The sequence below is a fragment of the Vitis riparia genome, chromosome 19 (assembly GCF_004353265.1).
Source record: "Vitis riparia cultivar Riparia Gloire de Montpellier isolate 1030 chromosome 19, EGFV_Vit.rip_1.0, whole genome shotgun sequence".
Lineage (NCBI taxonomy): Eukaryota > Viridiplantae > Streptophyta > Magnoliopsida > Vitales > Vitaceae > Vitis > Vitis riparia.
Window position 1 is genome coordinate 7,565,919 of NC_048449.1, and position 14,820 is coordinate 7,580,738.

At 34.6% G+C, this 14,820-nt stretch overlaps 2 protein-coding genes across 2 annotated transcripts; one reads left to right on the forward strand and one right to left on the reverse strand.

Annotated features, from left to right (window-relative positions):
- The first annotated feature begins 222 nt into the window (after positions 1 to 222).
- Positions 223 to 1,241, forward strand: LOC117909431. Its single transcript, XM_034823475.1, has 2 exons — positions 223 to 332; positions 817 to 1,241. Exons 1-2 carry the CDS (start codon positions 243 to 245, stop codon positions 1,075 to 1,077), a joined length of 351 nt encoding a protein of 116 aa, XP_034679366.1. The 5' UTR covers positions 223 to 242; the 3' UTR covers positions 1,078 to 1,241.
- A 705-nt stretch (positions 1,242 to 1,946) lies between these two features.
- Positions 1,947 to 4,580, reverse strand: LOC117908699 (endoglucanase 11-like). Its single transcript, XM_034822380.1, has 5 exons — positions 4,373 to 4,580; positions 4,032 to 4,244; positions 3,494 to 3,694; positions 2,931 to 3,185; positions 1,947 to 2,759 (listed from the first exon to the last, which is right to left on the reverse strand). Exons 1-5 carry the CDS (start codon positions 4,577 to 4,579, stop codon positions 2,103 to 2,105), a joined length of 1,533 nt encoding a protein of 510 aa, XP_034678271.1. The 5' UTR covers position 4,580; the 3' UTR covers positions 1,947 to 2,102.
- Positions 4,581 to 14,820: the final 10,240 nt, after the last annotated feature.

The following is a 14,820-nucleotide window of genomic DNA, read 5'->3' on the forward strand; positions in this document are numbered from 1 at the left end:
AGGGGAAAAAAAAAGAATGGATAAATGAAGCTACACAAGAATATTTGCATGGATAGGATGAGGTGGCAAGTTATTCGAGCTCCACTGAGGCAGAGTGAAATGCTGTTATGCTGGCATGATCAAACACCTGTACTACACAATCACTACCCTCTTTGCCTTTCCACCCTGTCCTTGTTATCATTTGACACCCTGTCTTCAATCTTATGACCTTTTCTTCTCTGGATCTCTATCCATTCTCTGCCATGGGTGCTCCTCTTCTCCTTCTCCTCAACACCTCCTCAAGGCAGTCACTCATCAAGCCTTTATCTGCATATCTCCACATACCCATCAAGGTTCCTCATATAAAACCTCTGTTTTTTTTTTTTCGTTTTTTATTTGAATTTTGTATTTTTAAATTATTTTTTATATAGAGTTATTGGTAATATTGTAATAATTCTAGCAGAGACCAAGTTTTGGCTGCTCTCTATTATTGTACTGACAATGCATGGCTTGTTGTTGGGTTTAGTTGAGGCCTTTCTTTTAAGTACTGATCAGGAATTAACAGTACAGCAAAGCAAAAGCTCCCAAATAGTGGGTGATAATTCATTGGGATTTTGTGAAGAGTTCAAATATTAGAAAGAGGCATTATTAAGATGGGTGGTAAAATCTTTGATTTATTGTTCATCTAGTAGATGATTGAACGGGTCTTTCTCAGTTTTGAAAATTTGAAATCATGGGTCATTAGCTAAAAATCTGACAAAATTCCCAACTTTTTCTGCTTAAGTTAAGGAAGAGGAAGTTGTTATTGAGTCATGTGTTGAGTTTATGTTGTTTCAGAGATACAGCCGATCAAGCAGTAGTGAGCATGGATTAGGGGAGAAAGCACCTTCAACAGCTGAAGAGTTCCAAAGAGTGGCTGCAGAAAAGAGGGAGCTTCAGAGATTGGTGGAGGAAAAGGCCCGCAAAGGGGTTGTCAGCCAGACATCGGACAAGGCACTGGAGGCTGCACAAGTGGCGGTTTTGGAGGACTCTAACCTTGAAACTGTGAAGGAGAATGACCCTTCAGGTGGACAGGACCCCAAAAGGAAGGGTGATTAGAAGGCCTTAATGCCAATGTACTCTTAATATATGCCTTGGTTTTTTCAAGAGCTTGTGCCTAAAACCCAGAGTGTTGTGATGATAAATAAGAACAGAGTTTTATATGTACATTTGGGGACTAACAAATTCTCCAGAACAGCTGAAATGGTGAAGACTTTTCATTATGTTTGTTTTTTATTTTTATATTTCCCCGCCTCACTTTCTTGGAAAAGTAGTAAGACCCTAAAGTCTTACATGGGTATGATGCTCTTGGAGGCAGGCAAGACAAAGGCCGGAGTCAGCTGAAGGAAGAAGACGCGATGCCCCCTTCATGTCCGCATAAACAAGACAAAGTATTGTGACAAATTAACCCATTTTAATAAAAGAGGCAGGCAGTATGGAAATAGGAGGATTTGAAGCGTGAGTGTGATGGTACATGCACGCGCAGGGCACCTGCGAGTGACGAAGCAAATGAAATAAAGGCCATGTCTCTCGATACCAACAGTGTGGGATATGTATGAGAGTAATAAAGCCAAATCTTGAATTTTTTTATGCGCAATGGAGAAAAAAGAGCATTAAATCCTGCACAATTGTCGTTAGGAAATGTGATAGATGAGGCAGAACTGTAGCCGTTGACAGGTCAAGTAAATGGGCGGGAGAACGTGGATGATGCATTGGGGAGGCTTGGCAGTTTGTGTGGGATGCCTCCGCAATTAAAGCAAATCTGTAACTACCACTACCACTGCCACTGCCACTGTAAGCTCCACACTCTCCTTCATTCCGGGCATCTCTCCTCCGTGACCATCTTCATTCTCCTCAACTTTTTGAGGGTCTGGCTTCCAACTTTGTGTAAGTTCGTTAAGTTTAATGTAAAAATTTTGACTTCCAAATGTTTTAAACTTCTAGTAAATTATAGATCGAGAAACATATCAAACATGTGAAAACAAAGTTTACATATAAACCCTAATTTGATTAGGGTTTTGATCAATGGGCTTCCACTATAACCAATCCATTGAGATCAAAAAAATTTCCCTATCACTTCCTACCTACCACGAAGAGATTAAAGATGGATTAGAAGACAATTCAGTACTTTCTAATCCAAATAACTTAGCGAATACCCCGACAAGTGGCGCCGTATTATACGTGCAAGCCTCGGTTTGCACGTAATTTCCCCTGTCGTCCCTAAACCGATCGTTGACATCGGGCCCACCTACAAGGGCTCCGACTAGTACATGTGGGTTAGGATGGGGTCGGGCGTACCAGCCATCGTACCCCTGGGTGCACCCGATAAAACCCTTGTCGTGCTTGTATGATTCGGTAGATGAACCTCTGTGGTGCACCTTTGTCGGGTACTTCGGGCCATAGCCCACTAGGTAGCTCATGGCCATAGGATTGGCGCCCAAAATGTAGTCGACTTGAGATTTAGCGAAGGAGAGGATCTCCTCTGGGCCCACCAATTCTCCGTGGCAGTTGAGTTGTTGATTTGCTTCCCGGAGATGATCGGAGTAGACTGTGAGCAAAAATGCAGCATTTGATACGTATTGCATGTTGTTCCATTGGCGGGTGTAGAGCAGGCCTCCTGGGGTGCGATCCACGTTGCTCCGATTGTTCTTGTGGAGGCAGGCGCAGAGATAGTGCTGTGCCTTGGAGAGGTACTGCTCTAGCGTGGGCTTGTGCACCTTGTTTTTCTCCTCCCTCAGCAGCTACAACCAAACAATGAGTAATTCAACGTTTCCATCTCAACCGTTGTGATAGAGAGCTCATTTCACAATGAATTTAACAAACATTTCTAATTTTTTTGCACAGCCAAACAGACTCTTAATTGATTATTTAAGTTAAGGTTAACTATCATCACTTAGGTAACGAAGATTTACCATGGAAGCAATGATTTGAAGCCCAGCATATTTAACGTCCCAGCTGAATTCAGAAATGGCCCAGGTGATCCCACCAAAAGAGAGGGCATTTTGAAGCACATAATTTAAGTAAGACTGATTGTCGGTGGCTCTGTATAGCCACAAAGCGGCCCACAGCAATTCATCCTGGTACCCACTCACCGATGGATAGTAGCTACTCACCACTCCTACGCTTTTGTCATATTTTCCTCTGTACTTGTCTCCAAACTCAAACAACTGCATACAAAATTCCCAAAAAAATTCAAAAAAAGAAAAGAAAAGAAAAAGAATTACTCCATATAGGAACAAAGAGATACATCACACAATATTCCATTTTTAAAACAAGTTAATTAAAATAATATCATTAGAAAATCAAATTTTAGGGGGAATAATAAAGCTAAATAATACAACCAATTATGCTGATTACAAGAATAGACACATATCTTGGCTTTATATATGTCGTCTAGCATTTACTATAAAAAAAAAATCTCATTTTTCACTTGCCATACGATCATTGAAGACTGAAGGCTAATTCAGTTAGATACCTGCTGAGCATGGTGTAGTAGGAGTTGAGAGTAGTGTGGGTTTGTTTTTCTGAACACAATAGAAGCAGCCGCCATAGCTGCTGCCGTCTCTCCGGCCACCTCCGAACCCGGGTTTGTCTCGTCGATCTTGTAAGCTTGCCGCGATGTCGTCATGTCCTCCGGCCGTTGCCAGCAGTAGTGATCGGTGTCGCCATCCCCCACCTGAAATTTGTCATCAAAAAGTCATAATTGCAGTTTTTTTTGAATGGTTAACACATTTTCAAATTCAAATTAATTTCCAATTGAACTCTCGAAATCGCATAAAGTAATTTTCTTTTTGAAGTAAAAAATAAAAGTCATCCGCATGTTTTTTGCTGTTGAAAGGTGTTCAATAGAATGTAACCGCACGCGCTAGAACCGCGTTAGACACTTATTATAGTGGACCCACAAGGAAATCAAAACTGAATCCAACTGCAATTAAAGCCAGTTTTCCGGCGAAATTGGAGACATATCCCCAGTCGCATGAAAGTGATTGGCGATAGGGAAACTCCGGCATTACCTGTACCCACAAGACATTGGGTTGAGTATGAGCTTTGATAAAGTAATCCGTCCCCCATTTGATGGCCTCAAGCGCGTGACCATACTCGCCGGCGCTGGCCATATACTGGCCGTACTCTATAACACCCCACGACAGCATCGTGACTGTGAAGGCCATCGGTAGACCAAACTTAACATTGTCGCCGGCGTCGTAGTAGCCTCCCACCAAGTCTACCTGCATTTGCAGAGGAAGAAGACGACGAAACAATCCCACTTTTTAAACTCATACTCTACTCATATATTCCAAAAGAAAAGCCAATTTATAGGAATAAAGATGTGGAAAATATGGAGAAATGGACTAACGCCTTGTTCTAAGCCGTCGGTGAGGCCGGAGTGATCACGCCAAGTGACTCTCTGGTTGTGGGGTAAGCGACCGGAACGCTGCGTTTCGAAGTAGAGGAGAGAGTTGGAGAGAGCTTGGTGGTAGTCGAAAGAACTAGAGAAGGGGATGATGGCGAAGAAGATTGAGAGCAGAGGAAAGCAATGTTGGGGAGAGGCGTGTTTCTTCATCGTCTCCCCAGGGCTTATTTTCCCCCCGGTTCATGAGTCTTTAAATAAGCGTGCATTGCACGTGAGTGGAAGTATGACCAGTAGGGCATCGGGTCATTTCCCTTACGATTTTAAACCCCGATGAATGCAACCGACTAATTTTTAACTTTGAATTGCAGCGTATCCCCGTAATAAAATCGGCTACAATTTTTTATTTTTTTAATATGGAAATCAAATCTGATTCATTTTTTATATGGTATGATGGTATCATGACTTACCTTAATTCCCAATTTATTTTCATTCCAATTTTTAAAATAAAATTTAAAATTTATTATTATAAAAATCAAATCCTATTGATTTATATTTTCTTTTATAGTGGTATCATAATTTACCTTAATTCCCTAAATATTTCTATTCCAATTCCCTACCATTTCCCATAAAATACGAGAAAAAAATGTAATAAAAGAAAAAATAAATAAAAAATAGATTTAAAATTTATAAATTATTTTTTTTAGTATTTTTTTTTTCTTAATATTTTCTGAAAATCAAACACAGACGTAGTAAAAAATATCGAGATTTAAACAACACAGATGAAACCAGTCTTCCACCAACGGAACATGAAACTCTAAATGTGGGCACACAACATTCAGATTGCATAGGCTGGCAGCATGGAGTGGTATTTTGAGGATGTCGGTGGAAATATTTGTGGCTACCATTTTGAGTAATCTATGTGCTTGGCATTCGACCAGGACTTTTGAACATGTATGAGAAGAAAAGGAGAGAGAAGGGAAATCCATCTACCTGAATCCAGCAGAGAAACCCATGCCTCATTGTGTGTAACAACTAACAACAGACAATGGTACAACCAAATGGGCAATCACTCCATGGGAGCCCATGAGCAACATACAACACCCGCACCATGCATGATAGCAACTAACAAGTTTGAGTTTCAATTTTTTTATGCAATCATTGGTGGCAATATGAGGGCAAATGAAGAGGAAGATTGGGGACGTATGAGCATCTTCCGAACACATATCGCTTACCAAGGGAGATTATGCACTATGATTATTGATAAAAATAGTAGTTTCAACTTATAGCTTAAGAAAAACTTGTTGAGAAGTTTAATCTAAAGATGAAGAAACATTCAAATTTCTATCAAATAGTATGGGTAAATGACACAATTATTTTTGGTCAGTTATTATTGTTTTGGTACCAATTAATTTTTGTAATAATTTTGTGTTATCAATATGATGTAATGTTCTGTTGATGAAAGTTGCTCATATTGTACTTAGAAGACCATGACCTTTTGATGAAATGATCCAATATGATGTTTATGAGAACATTCATACACTTGTGCATAATGGACATAAGAAAAGTCTTCGTCTAACGAAGGAAATTCCACCACCTAAGCAACTAGTGGAAAAATTAAGATTCTTGGAATCAAAAGCATCATAATATAATCTCATTAAGAAGCAATTCAAAGTTATTAGGAAGGAGGAAAAAAAAAATCATCAATGATGAATCTAGAATGCAAACTCTGGTGAAACTAATCCTAGGACTGCCTAGAAAGGGTGCAAAGAAGTGCGAAAAAGGCCAATTGATTCTAGTAACTCATTTCCTATGATGCTAAAGAATGAATCATTGACTATGAAATTTAAGGGAGAATTATCTTTTGGGGGTAGATGGGCCCCCAAATTAACAAAAGGTCCATATAACTCTTCAAATTGAATTGAAGGATATGAAATAGTAACGGACAAATATACCCTTTAAGAACACATATAAAATATTTTATAAAATTAAGTTAAATATTTTTTTTTCAATAATTTTTTTTTCAAAAATACTAAATTAAATAAAAGTAGTTTTCAAAAATATTAAATTAAATAATTTTTTTTCAAAAATATTAAATTAAATTTTTTTTTCAAAAATATTAAATTAAATTTTTTTTTCAAAAATATTAAATTAAATTAAAGTATTTAAAAAAACATTAAATTAAATATTAAATTAAATAAATTTATTTTTAAAAAATATTAAATTAAATAAAAGTATTTTAAAAAATATTAAATTACATAAAAGTATTTTTTTAAAATATTAAATTAAATAAAAAATGTTAAATTAAATAAATGTATTTTTCAAAAATATTTATTTTTTTTTTCAAAATCAACAAAGGGCATTTTTGGAAATACTGAAGGATGATATCCTTCAACTCAATTTCCATACTTTCATTGGGTCTTGGGCTCAATTTGAAGAGTTAGATGGACCTTTTGTTAATTTGGGGGCCCATCTACCCCCAAAACATAATTCTCCCGAAATTTAAAGCATAATATTGATTTAACTCCAAATTCTTCTTTTCTAAGTTTACCTTGCTACCATATACATTACAAGAAGCACATGAACTCCAAAAGACAAGTTAATAAGTTGTCTACCCGTGCGTAGTTTAAAGCATGATATTGATTGAACTCCAAATTTTTCTTTCCTAAGTTAACCTACCTACCATATGCATTACAAGAAGCACATGAGCTCTAAAAGACAAGTTAATAAGTTGCTTACTAAAAACTCTATTCAATTAGCTTTTGGGAAGGATGAATTACATAAAAGGTTAGTCATGACCTTTGAATTAACCAATGTACTAAGTAGATTTATGCAAGTATCAACATGGGTTTTGGTTGTGAAGTTCCAACATTAAGTTTCATTTGAAGAGACTTTGAAATCATCTATTACATTAGTGAAAAAGAAACATAAGTAACACTCGAAAGATCTCAATTGATGGTTGCATCTAGCAACAAATTTACAAGGTTATATAAAGAGTTCTCAATTCTCCATTATCAATTCACTCCTACAAGTCATCGAAGGAAGAAACAAAGGAATACGTTATTTGGGATAACACTTATATGATCACTAAAAGCCTATTAGTTCTTTGATGGGCTTACCTAGTCTTGCTTCTTTTAGATTAAGCTTATAAACCAAATTGAGGTCACTTATTTTTTCTACCCAAGGTCATGTTATTTCCCTTTTAGATACCATAGCAAAATATTGTAAAAAAAAAAAAAAAATACAAGCAAATATTGATGATGGAATAAAGTTATTATTTATCATTTTGATTAAATGATAAATTAATTTGATTTACCATATTAATCAAAATTCATTGTTATTGATAAGAGCATCTCCAAGTGGATGTAGCTACTAGGGGGCTCTCTTACTTATTACTTAAAAAGTTACTGCACTAGCCATTTTGGTTTCTTTGTGTTTGTAAGGAAGATCTATTTAAAGAAAAAAAAAAGGTATAGGGAAATTTATTGCCTATGGTTGCTATGTCAAATTTTATAATTATTTGATCTGATACAATTAACAAATAGAAGCATGCACCTACCCTGTTAACATGGATCATGTGCAAGGGGCTAAATGTTGCTTTATGAATTTTGCACTACTAATTGGGCTTATAATAATATGTCATATCCCATTATGATGTATGATGGTAAAATGTAAAGGGATCCCTTAAAGTTATAGCACTAGTAGGTTTTAGTGTTAGAGAGAGCCCTTAGGAGTAATTTTTATTGTTTTGCTTTTAGATGAGTTTCTTGAAATTATGCTTTTTATTTCCTTGTTATGTTATATATATAGTGAATGTTGAGAGAAGTCTCCTTTCCACCTTATGGTGGAAGGATCCAATTGATACTGTGGGTGAAAAGAGGGGTCATCCTCAACATGCTAAGGTGGATGAGAAGAGGTCACATCCCCATCTTTGTTTGTTAGCTTCACTAACTCTTTATCATACGGTGAAAATGGTACTTTCAAATAGTTGCATTCACCCTCAATCATGAGGAGAGATACTTGAGTTAAGCATCATCACATTAGATGTTGTTCATACTTTAGAATGCTTAAATGTTTTACTCTTACACGAGTTGAGAAGAGGGTTCAAAAACTTGGCCTAGGGATGGCAATAGAGCGGGTATTTTCGGGTACTCGCTTCGTCCCGCTCTTAATGGGATGGGGTTCAATTTTAATAAATGGATTTGATAATTTTTTTTTAAAACCCACGACGGGTTCGAGTATATTACCCCATCTCACCCCAATTATATATAAAATTAATTTAATTCAATTTTTATTTTACTATTTTTAATATATAGATAATAAAAAAATATTTTTAATAAAATAAGTTATAAAAAATATAATAATTTAATTATTTACAAAATATATTTATTTTAATGTAATTAAAAATTTTAAAAGTAATTTAAAAATAAAATATAATTCTAATTTTCAAATTTAATTTTTAAAATGTCATCTTACAATAAATCTTCCAAAAATTCCAATTTCCAAATTTAATTTTTCATGTCGTCTTCAAATAAATTTTCCAAAATTCTAAATTTAATTTTCAAAATGTCATCTTCAAATAAATTTTCCAAAAATTCTAATTTTCAAATTTAATTTTTAAAATGCCATCTTAAAATAAATCTTTCAAAAATTCCAATTTCCAAATTTAATTTTTCATGCCATCTTCAAATAAATTTTCCAAAATTCTAAATTTAATTTTCAAAAGGCCATCTTAAAATAAATCTTCCAAAATTTTCAATTTCCAAATTTAATTTTTCATGTTATCTTCAAATAAATTTTCCAAAATTCTAAATTTAATTTTCAAAATGCCATCTTCAAATAAATCTTCCAAAAATTCCAATTTACAAATTTAATTTTTCATGTCATCTTCAAATAAAATTTCCAAAAATTCCAATCTTCAAATTTAATTTTTAAAATGCCAACTTAAAATAAATCTTCCAAAAATTTCAATTTCCAAATTTAATTTTTCATGCCATCTTCAAATAAATTTTCCAAAAATTCCAATTTTCAAATTTAATTTTTAAAATGCCAACTTAAAATAAATCTTCCAAAAATTCCAATTTCCAAATTTAATTTTTCATGCCATCTTCAAATAAATTTTTCAAAATTCAAAATTTAATTTTCAAAATGTCATCTTCAAATAAATTTCCCAAAAATCTCAATTTTCAAATTTAATTTTTAAAATGTCATCTTAAAATAAATCTTCCAAAAATTCCAATTTCCAAATATAATTTTTCATGCAATCTTCAAATAAATTTTCCAAAATTCTAAATTTAATTTTCAAAATGCCATCTTCAAATAAATCTTCCAAAAATTCAAATTTCCAAATTTAATTTTTCATGTTATCTTCAAATAAATTTTCCAAAATTCTAAATTTAATTTTCAAAATGCCATATTCAAATAAATTTTCCAAAAATTCCATTTTTCAAATGCCATCTTAAAATGAATCTTCCAAAAATTCCAATTTTCAAATTTATTTTTTCATGCCATCTTCAAATAAATTTTCCAAATTTCTAAATTTAATTTTCAAAATGCCATCTTCAAATAAATTTTTCAAAAATTCCAATTTTCAAATTTAATTTTCAAAATGCCATCTTAAAATAAATCTTCCAAAAATTCCAATTTCCAAATTTATTTTTTCATGTCATCTTCAAATAAATTTTCCAAAATTCTAAATGTAATTTTCAAAATGCCATCTTAAAATAAATCTTCCAAAAATTCCAATTTCCAAATTTATTTTTTCATGTCATCTTCAAATAAATTTTCCAAAATTCTAAATTTAATTTTCAAAATGCCATCTTCAAATAAATTTTCCAAAAATTCCAATTTTCAAATTTAATTTTTAAAATGTCATCTTAAAATAAATCTTCCAAAAATTCTAATTTCCAAATTTAATTTTTCATGCCATCTTCAAATAAATTTTCCAAAAATTCCAATTTTCAAATTTAATTTTTAAAATGTCATCTTAAAAATAAATCTTCCAAAAATTCCAATTTCCAAATTTAATTTTTCATGTCATCTTCAAATAAATTTTCCAAAATTCCAAATTTAATTTTTAAAATGTCATCTTTTCCAAAATTCCAAAATTTCAAATTTAATTTTCAAAATGTCATCTTCAAATAAATTTTCCAAAAATTCCAATTTCCGAATTCAATTTTTCATGCCATCTTCAAATAAATTTTCCAAAATTTCAAATGCCAAATTTAATTTTTAAAATGTCACCTTCAAATAAATTTTCCAAAAATTCCAATTTCCAAATTTAATTTTTAAAATTCCACCTTCAAATAAATTTTCCAAAAATTCCAATTTCTAAATTTAATTTTTAAAATACCACTTTCAAATAAATTTTCCAAGATTCCAATTTTTATAATTAATTTTCAAAACTCCAATTCTCAATTAATTTTCAAAACTCCAATTTCTTTCAAATTTAATTTCCAAAACTCCAATTTATAATTTAATTTTCAAAACTCCAATTCTCAAATGATTTTCAAAATTCCAATTTCCGAATTTAATTTCCAATTTCCGAAATTCCAATTTTCACATTTGTTTATTATTATTATTTGTGGACCCTGCATTTTTACTCATGCGATTCCATTCGATGGCGAGCTCGCTTTTTATTTTGAAAATGATTTTATTTTTAAGAAAATGACTTGGAGTCGTCACTTATCTTTGTTTTATTTTCAAAGGGTAAACAAAATAAGAAAGAAAACCCTAAGTGCGACTCCTTATTTTGAAAAATGTGGTCTACGAAAAATCGGATAAGGCTCGGGGGTTAGGTTACTTATCGGGAAGGTACAGTAAAGACCGTAACACCCCCTCTAAGTCCCTAAAAACGGATCTCTACTAATAAAATGAAGCAATCATGACAATTGGTAAAGAAAACAATGAATACCCAGAACAATCATGCGCATATGAGAATCAGAACATGCATAGAGAAGGACCAGAGTGAGAGTAGGTGCGTACCTGGGCAACAAGCCACTATGTGCTATAAAAAAATAGGGTTAGTATACAGGAATGAGCATAAAATATGTCGCACATGTCACTAAACAGAATGCGAAATCATCAATGGCGCATATGGCACTTCACTCAAGTTCATTTTTATTTCAAATAAAATTCTTTGATGTAAGGCCCCCACCAAAGCCCAATTTATTTCTGAGTGAATCAATTTCGTAAATTCCATCACTTGGAATTACGAAAATAAATTCACACTTATTTTAAAACATTTTAAAATAGAGGAGGTGTGAAAATTGCTTGCCATAAAGAAATATGACAGCAAAATTTGATTGAGAAATGGGACTTTTAGGACCTAAAACTCTAAGGATGAAAGATGGGACAGTTGAGAGTATTTGAAAACCGGAATTTGAGAAAATATTTACAAAATGAGATTTGGGGCATTTATTTTCAAAATAAGAGGATGCGGAAATGGAATATGACACATGGCCCAAAGGTGGCCATGCAGAGATGCATAGTGAGAGAGATGGTGAAGAATGACCACACTGGGTGAAACTCGAGGTGCAACCAAGTCTGCTCTGTCAATAGCCCATCCTTAGTGAAAAAAATACCATGCCTACTTGTGATGGCCTGAGGGTTCTTTTGGTGTTGCAGGTCACACCACCTTCTCAAGAACTCCACCAATGATAACAGCAAGGCAAGCCCAAGGATTCTCATGCACCTTCAACCCAAAGCATGAGCCATACCCGGTTATATAAGTTTCCAAGCACATGTCTAAACTGTATCCTTATCTTAGCCCCTTAGTATCCAATGTTTTACCATCTTTCATTAGAAATGGAACCTCATCCCATTTGGCCTTATTTGTAAAGAGAGCAGCAACAGCAAATGTTGGGGTTAGGCTGCCTTTGGGCATGGTCTTGTCATCAGTGTGGGCTGGGTATGTAACACCTCCCTTTTGTATGGCTCGTGTATCGCCCTATAATCACATTCTCAAGTTGCAGAGGCTTCATTGAGCAAAAAACTTTAACATTCTCATTTCTGATATCTTCTACATCCAAACTGTCAGGGGTTTCCATTGCAAAGAGGACGAGTATTTGAAACAGATGATTCTGCATTATGCCCCTTATTATCCCATAATTGTCAAAGTACCCCCCACGTCTTTCAATGCCAAAATCTTCAAAGAATACAAACTGCACAACCCTTATATTGCCTTGAATACAAATGCTCAGAAATGAGGTTGGAGAATCGAAAAATAGATAAGTTTTCTATCAACTATTTCCCAAGATAATGGCCCATCTTGAAAATTTGATCATCTGCTCGGTGTTGCTTGAGGCCATTTGTCAAAGCAGTTGATGATTCTGAATACCGTCCAAAAGGTTTCTCAACAATGACCTTCACCTACACGTAAGCACATCCTAATACCCCAAGGTGGCAGCTGGGATTGCAAGTGCTGCTATGTGGCTAAATCAGCCAAAATTCCCATTCAAAATAGTTATTTGTCATACTAAGGCTAGCTATTTGACCTCCATTGCTGACCGACAAACCGTTCTTGAGCCGAATCATACTTGTGTCTCCTACTCTAACCAAAATTAGGATCTTTAAAACCTCTACGTCAGTCTATACTGCCATTATCTCTACCATTATCCATCCTTCAATATGGAGCCGCCAAGTTTTGAAGATGCCGAGATGGGGAGTAAGTTTGCATGAAGGCTACATGTGTATGAGAGAGAATGAGAGAAAGTTTAAATGGAGGGAACGACAAGGAAAAATGGTGTGGTGGTAGGATGAGGAGTAGAAGTTAGCGAGAGAAACTGGGTAAGATGGACTCGATATAAAGAAATAATGATGTAGGGTTTCATGAAGGTGGTGACATACGTGGGATAAAAAAAATGGGTATGCATGGAAGAAAGGTTGAAAAAATGGATGAAGATGTAAGTGCATGGTGGATAGAGAAAGAATGAAGGTTAGATAATGAGAGAAATGGATATGTGGGGGGTATGAAAGGTGGAATGACAGTGAGATGAAATGGGAAGTGAGCAGTGAGTGTCTCGATGGGTATATAAAAAAATGGGTATGAATATGGGTAAGAGGATGTGGGCATGAAACGGGTATGAGCACGGAATGGGCATAATGTGGCCATGCATGGCCATGCAAAGGTGGAAAGAAATAGGTTTAGGGGGTATATGAATAATGGAAATGCATGAGGGAGTATGGAGAGTAGAATGGATACGTGGTGTGGTGTAGAGAGAGAAATGTGATAATGGGTATGTGAAAGACGAAATGGGCTGATAGGTATCGAAATGTAGAAAGAATTAGTGATGGTGAACACGTTAATGGGTATGGAAGATATGAGATGGGATAAGTGGGATGGGTAGTGGGATGTGGTGAGAGAAATGGGTGGTAATGAGTAGGGTATGATAGGCATGAAGGGTGTTGGTTCTCATGGATGTAATGGGTAGTGTGAGAAGCAAGTCCACTAATGAGAGCATTTGTTTTCACTCCATCTATGGCGCAATAAGCATCAAGTCTATGGTATGCGTTCACGCGAAATGATGCTCTGAAGGCATTGTCTTTCTCTAAAGCTTCGTTAACAATCTCAAGACCAGTGTGGAGTAAAATAATTTCTCTGAGCACTATTTTCATCCTGATATGGAGAAAGAACATTTTTGTTTGCAAATGACTGAATTGACTGTCCACAATTAATGAGCACATGATAAGATTTAAAACACATTCCTCCACTAGGATAAGAAGAAAATATACGTTGATTGTTCATGCTTTCAACCTCCACGTGGAGTGCTTGTTCATTCAAATGCATTGTTGGCAAAGAAGTGAAAGCGACATCAGATGTTTTGTGCAAGCCATGGTTGTTTAAAGGATCGGTCTCCAACCCACCCTGCTTTGATGAGGAATAACCCATTGATAGGGTATCATAATTCTATATACTACCATTAGCCAAGCATTCCGATACTTCCCCAAGTATTTCATTTGTTGAACTACATGTTGCTGAAGCAGAAGCGTTATGTTTGGAGTGCGAAGATTGACACCATCTTCTTTTGTTTAATGAGCAAAATTCGATGGAAATAGCCTCGTTCTTCATAATTAAAACAACTTTTACCCAACCAAAAGAACTTCAATAACCTTCAACACCCACAAATTGAGATTTTCTTGCATCAATACCCATAAACTGATATTTTCTAGCAACAAAACTCACAACCCATTTTCAGCATTCTCACAACCTAAAGAGCCGCTACAACCGTTTTCACCCTCAAGCCAATATTTTATGTCTACGGTGTCCGGCTTTCTCAGGTGGGGAGATGCAAATTGATATGTGATAAGGCAAGATACCAAGAATAGGGGAATATAGAAACAAAAACAGAGCACAAACCGACAAAGCAGAATAAAGCAACCCAAACTATGCTTCTTGCTTGGATCAACAGATTTAGTTGTAGGTGGGTGAACTAGAGTGCATCTCATAAAAATGA

Coding starts and splice junctions, on each gene's coding strand:
- LOC117908699 (XM_034822380.1), bottom strand. CDS start 4,579: ATGAAGAAACACGCCTCTCCCCAACATTGCTTTCCTCTGCTCTCAATC. Junction 4,245..4,372: donor CCGACGGCTTAGAACAAGGC/GTTAGTCCATTT, acceptor CTGCAAATGCAG/GTAGACTTGGTGGGAGGCTA. Junction 3,186..3,493: donor TACTACACCATGCTCAGCAG/GTATCTAACTGA, acceptor TTTTGTATGCAG/TTGTTTGAGTTTGGAGACAA.
- LOC117909431 (XM_034823475.1), top strand. CDS start 243: ATGGGTGCTCCTCTTCTCCTTCTCCTCAACACCTCCTCAAGGCAGTCA. Junction 333..816: donor ATCTCCACATACCCATCAAG/GTTCCTCATATA, acceptor ATGTTGTTTCAG/AGATACAGCCGATCAAGCAG.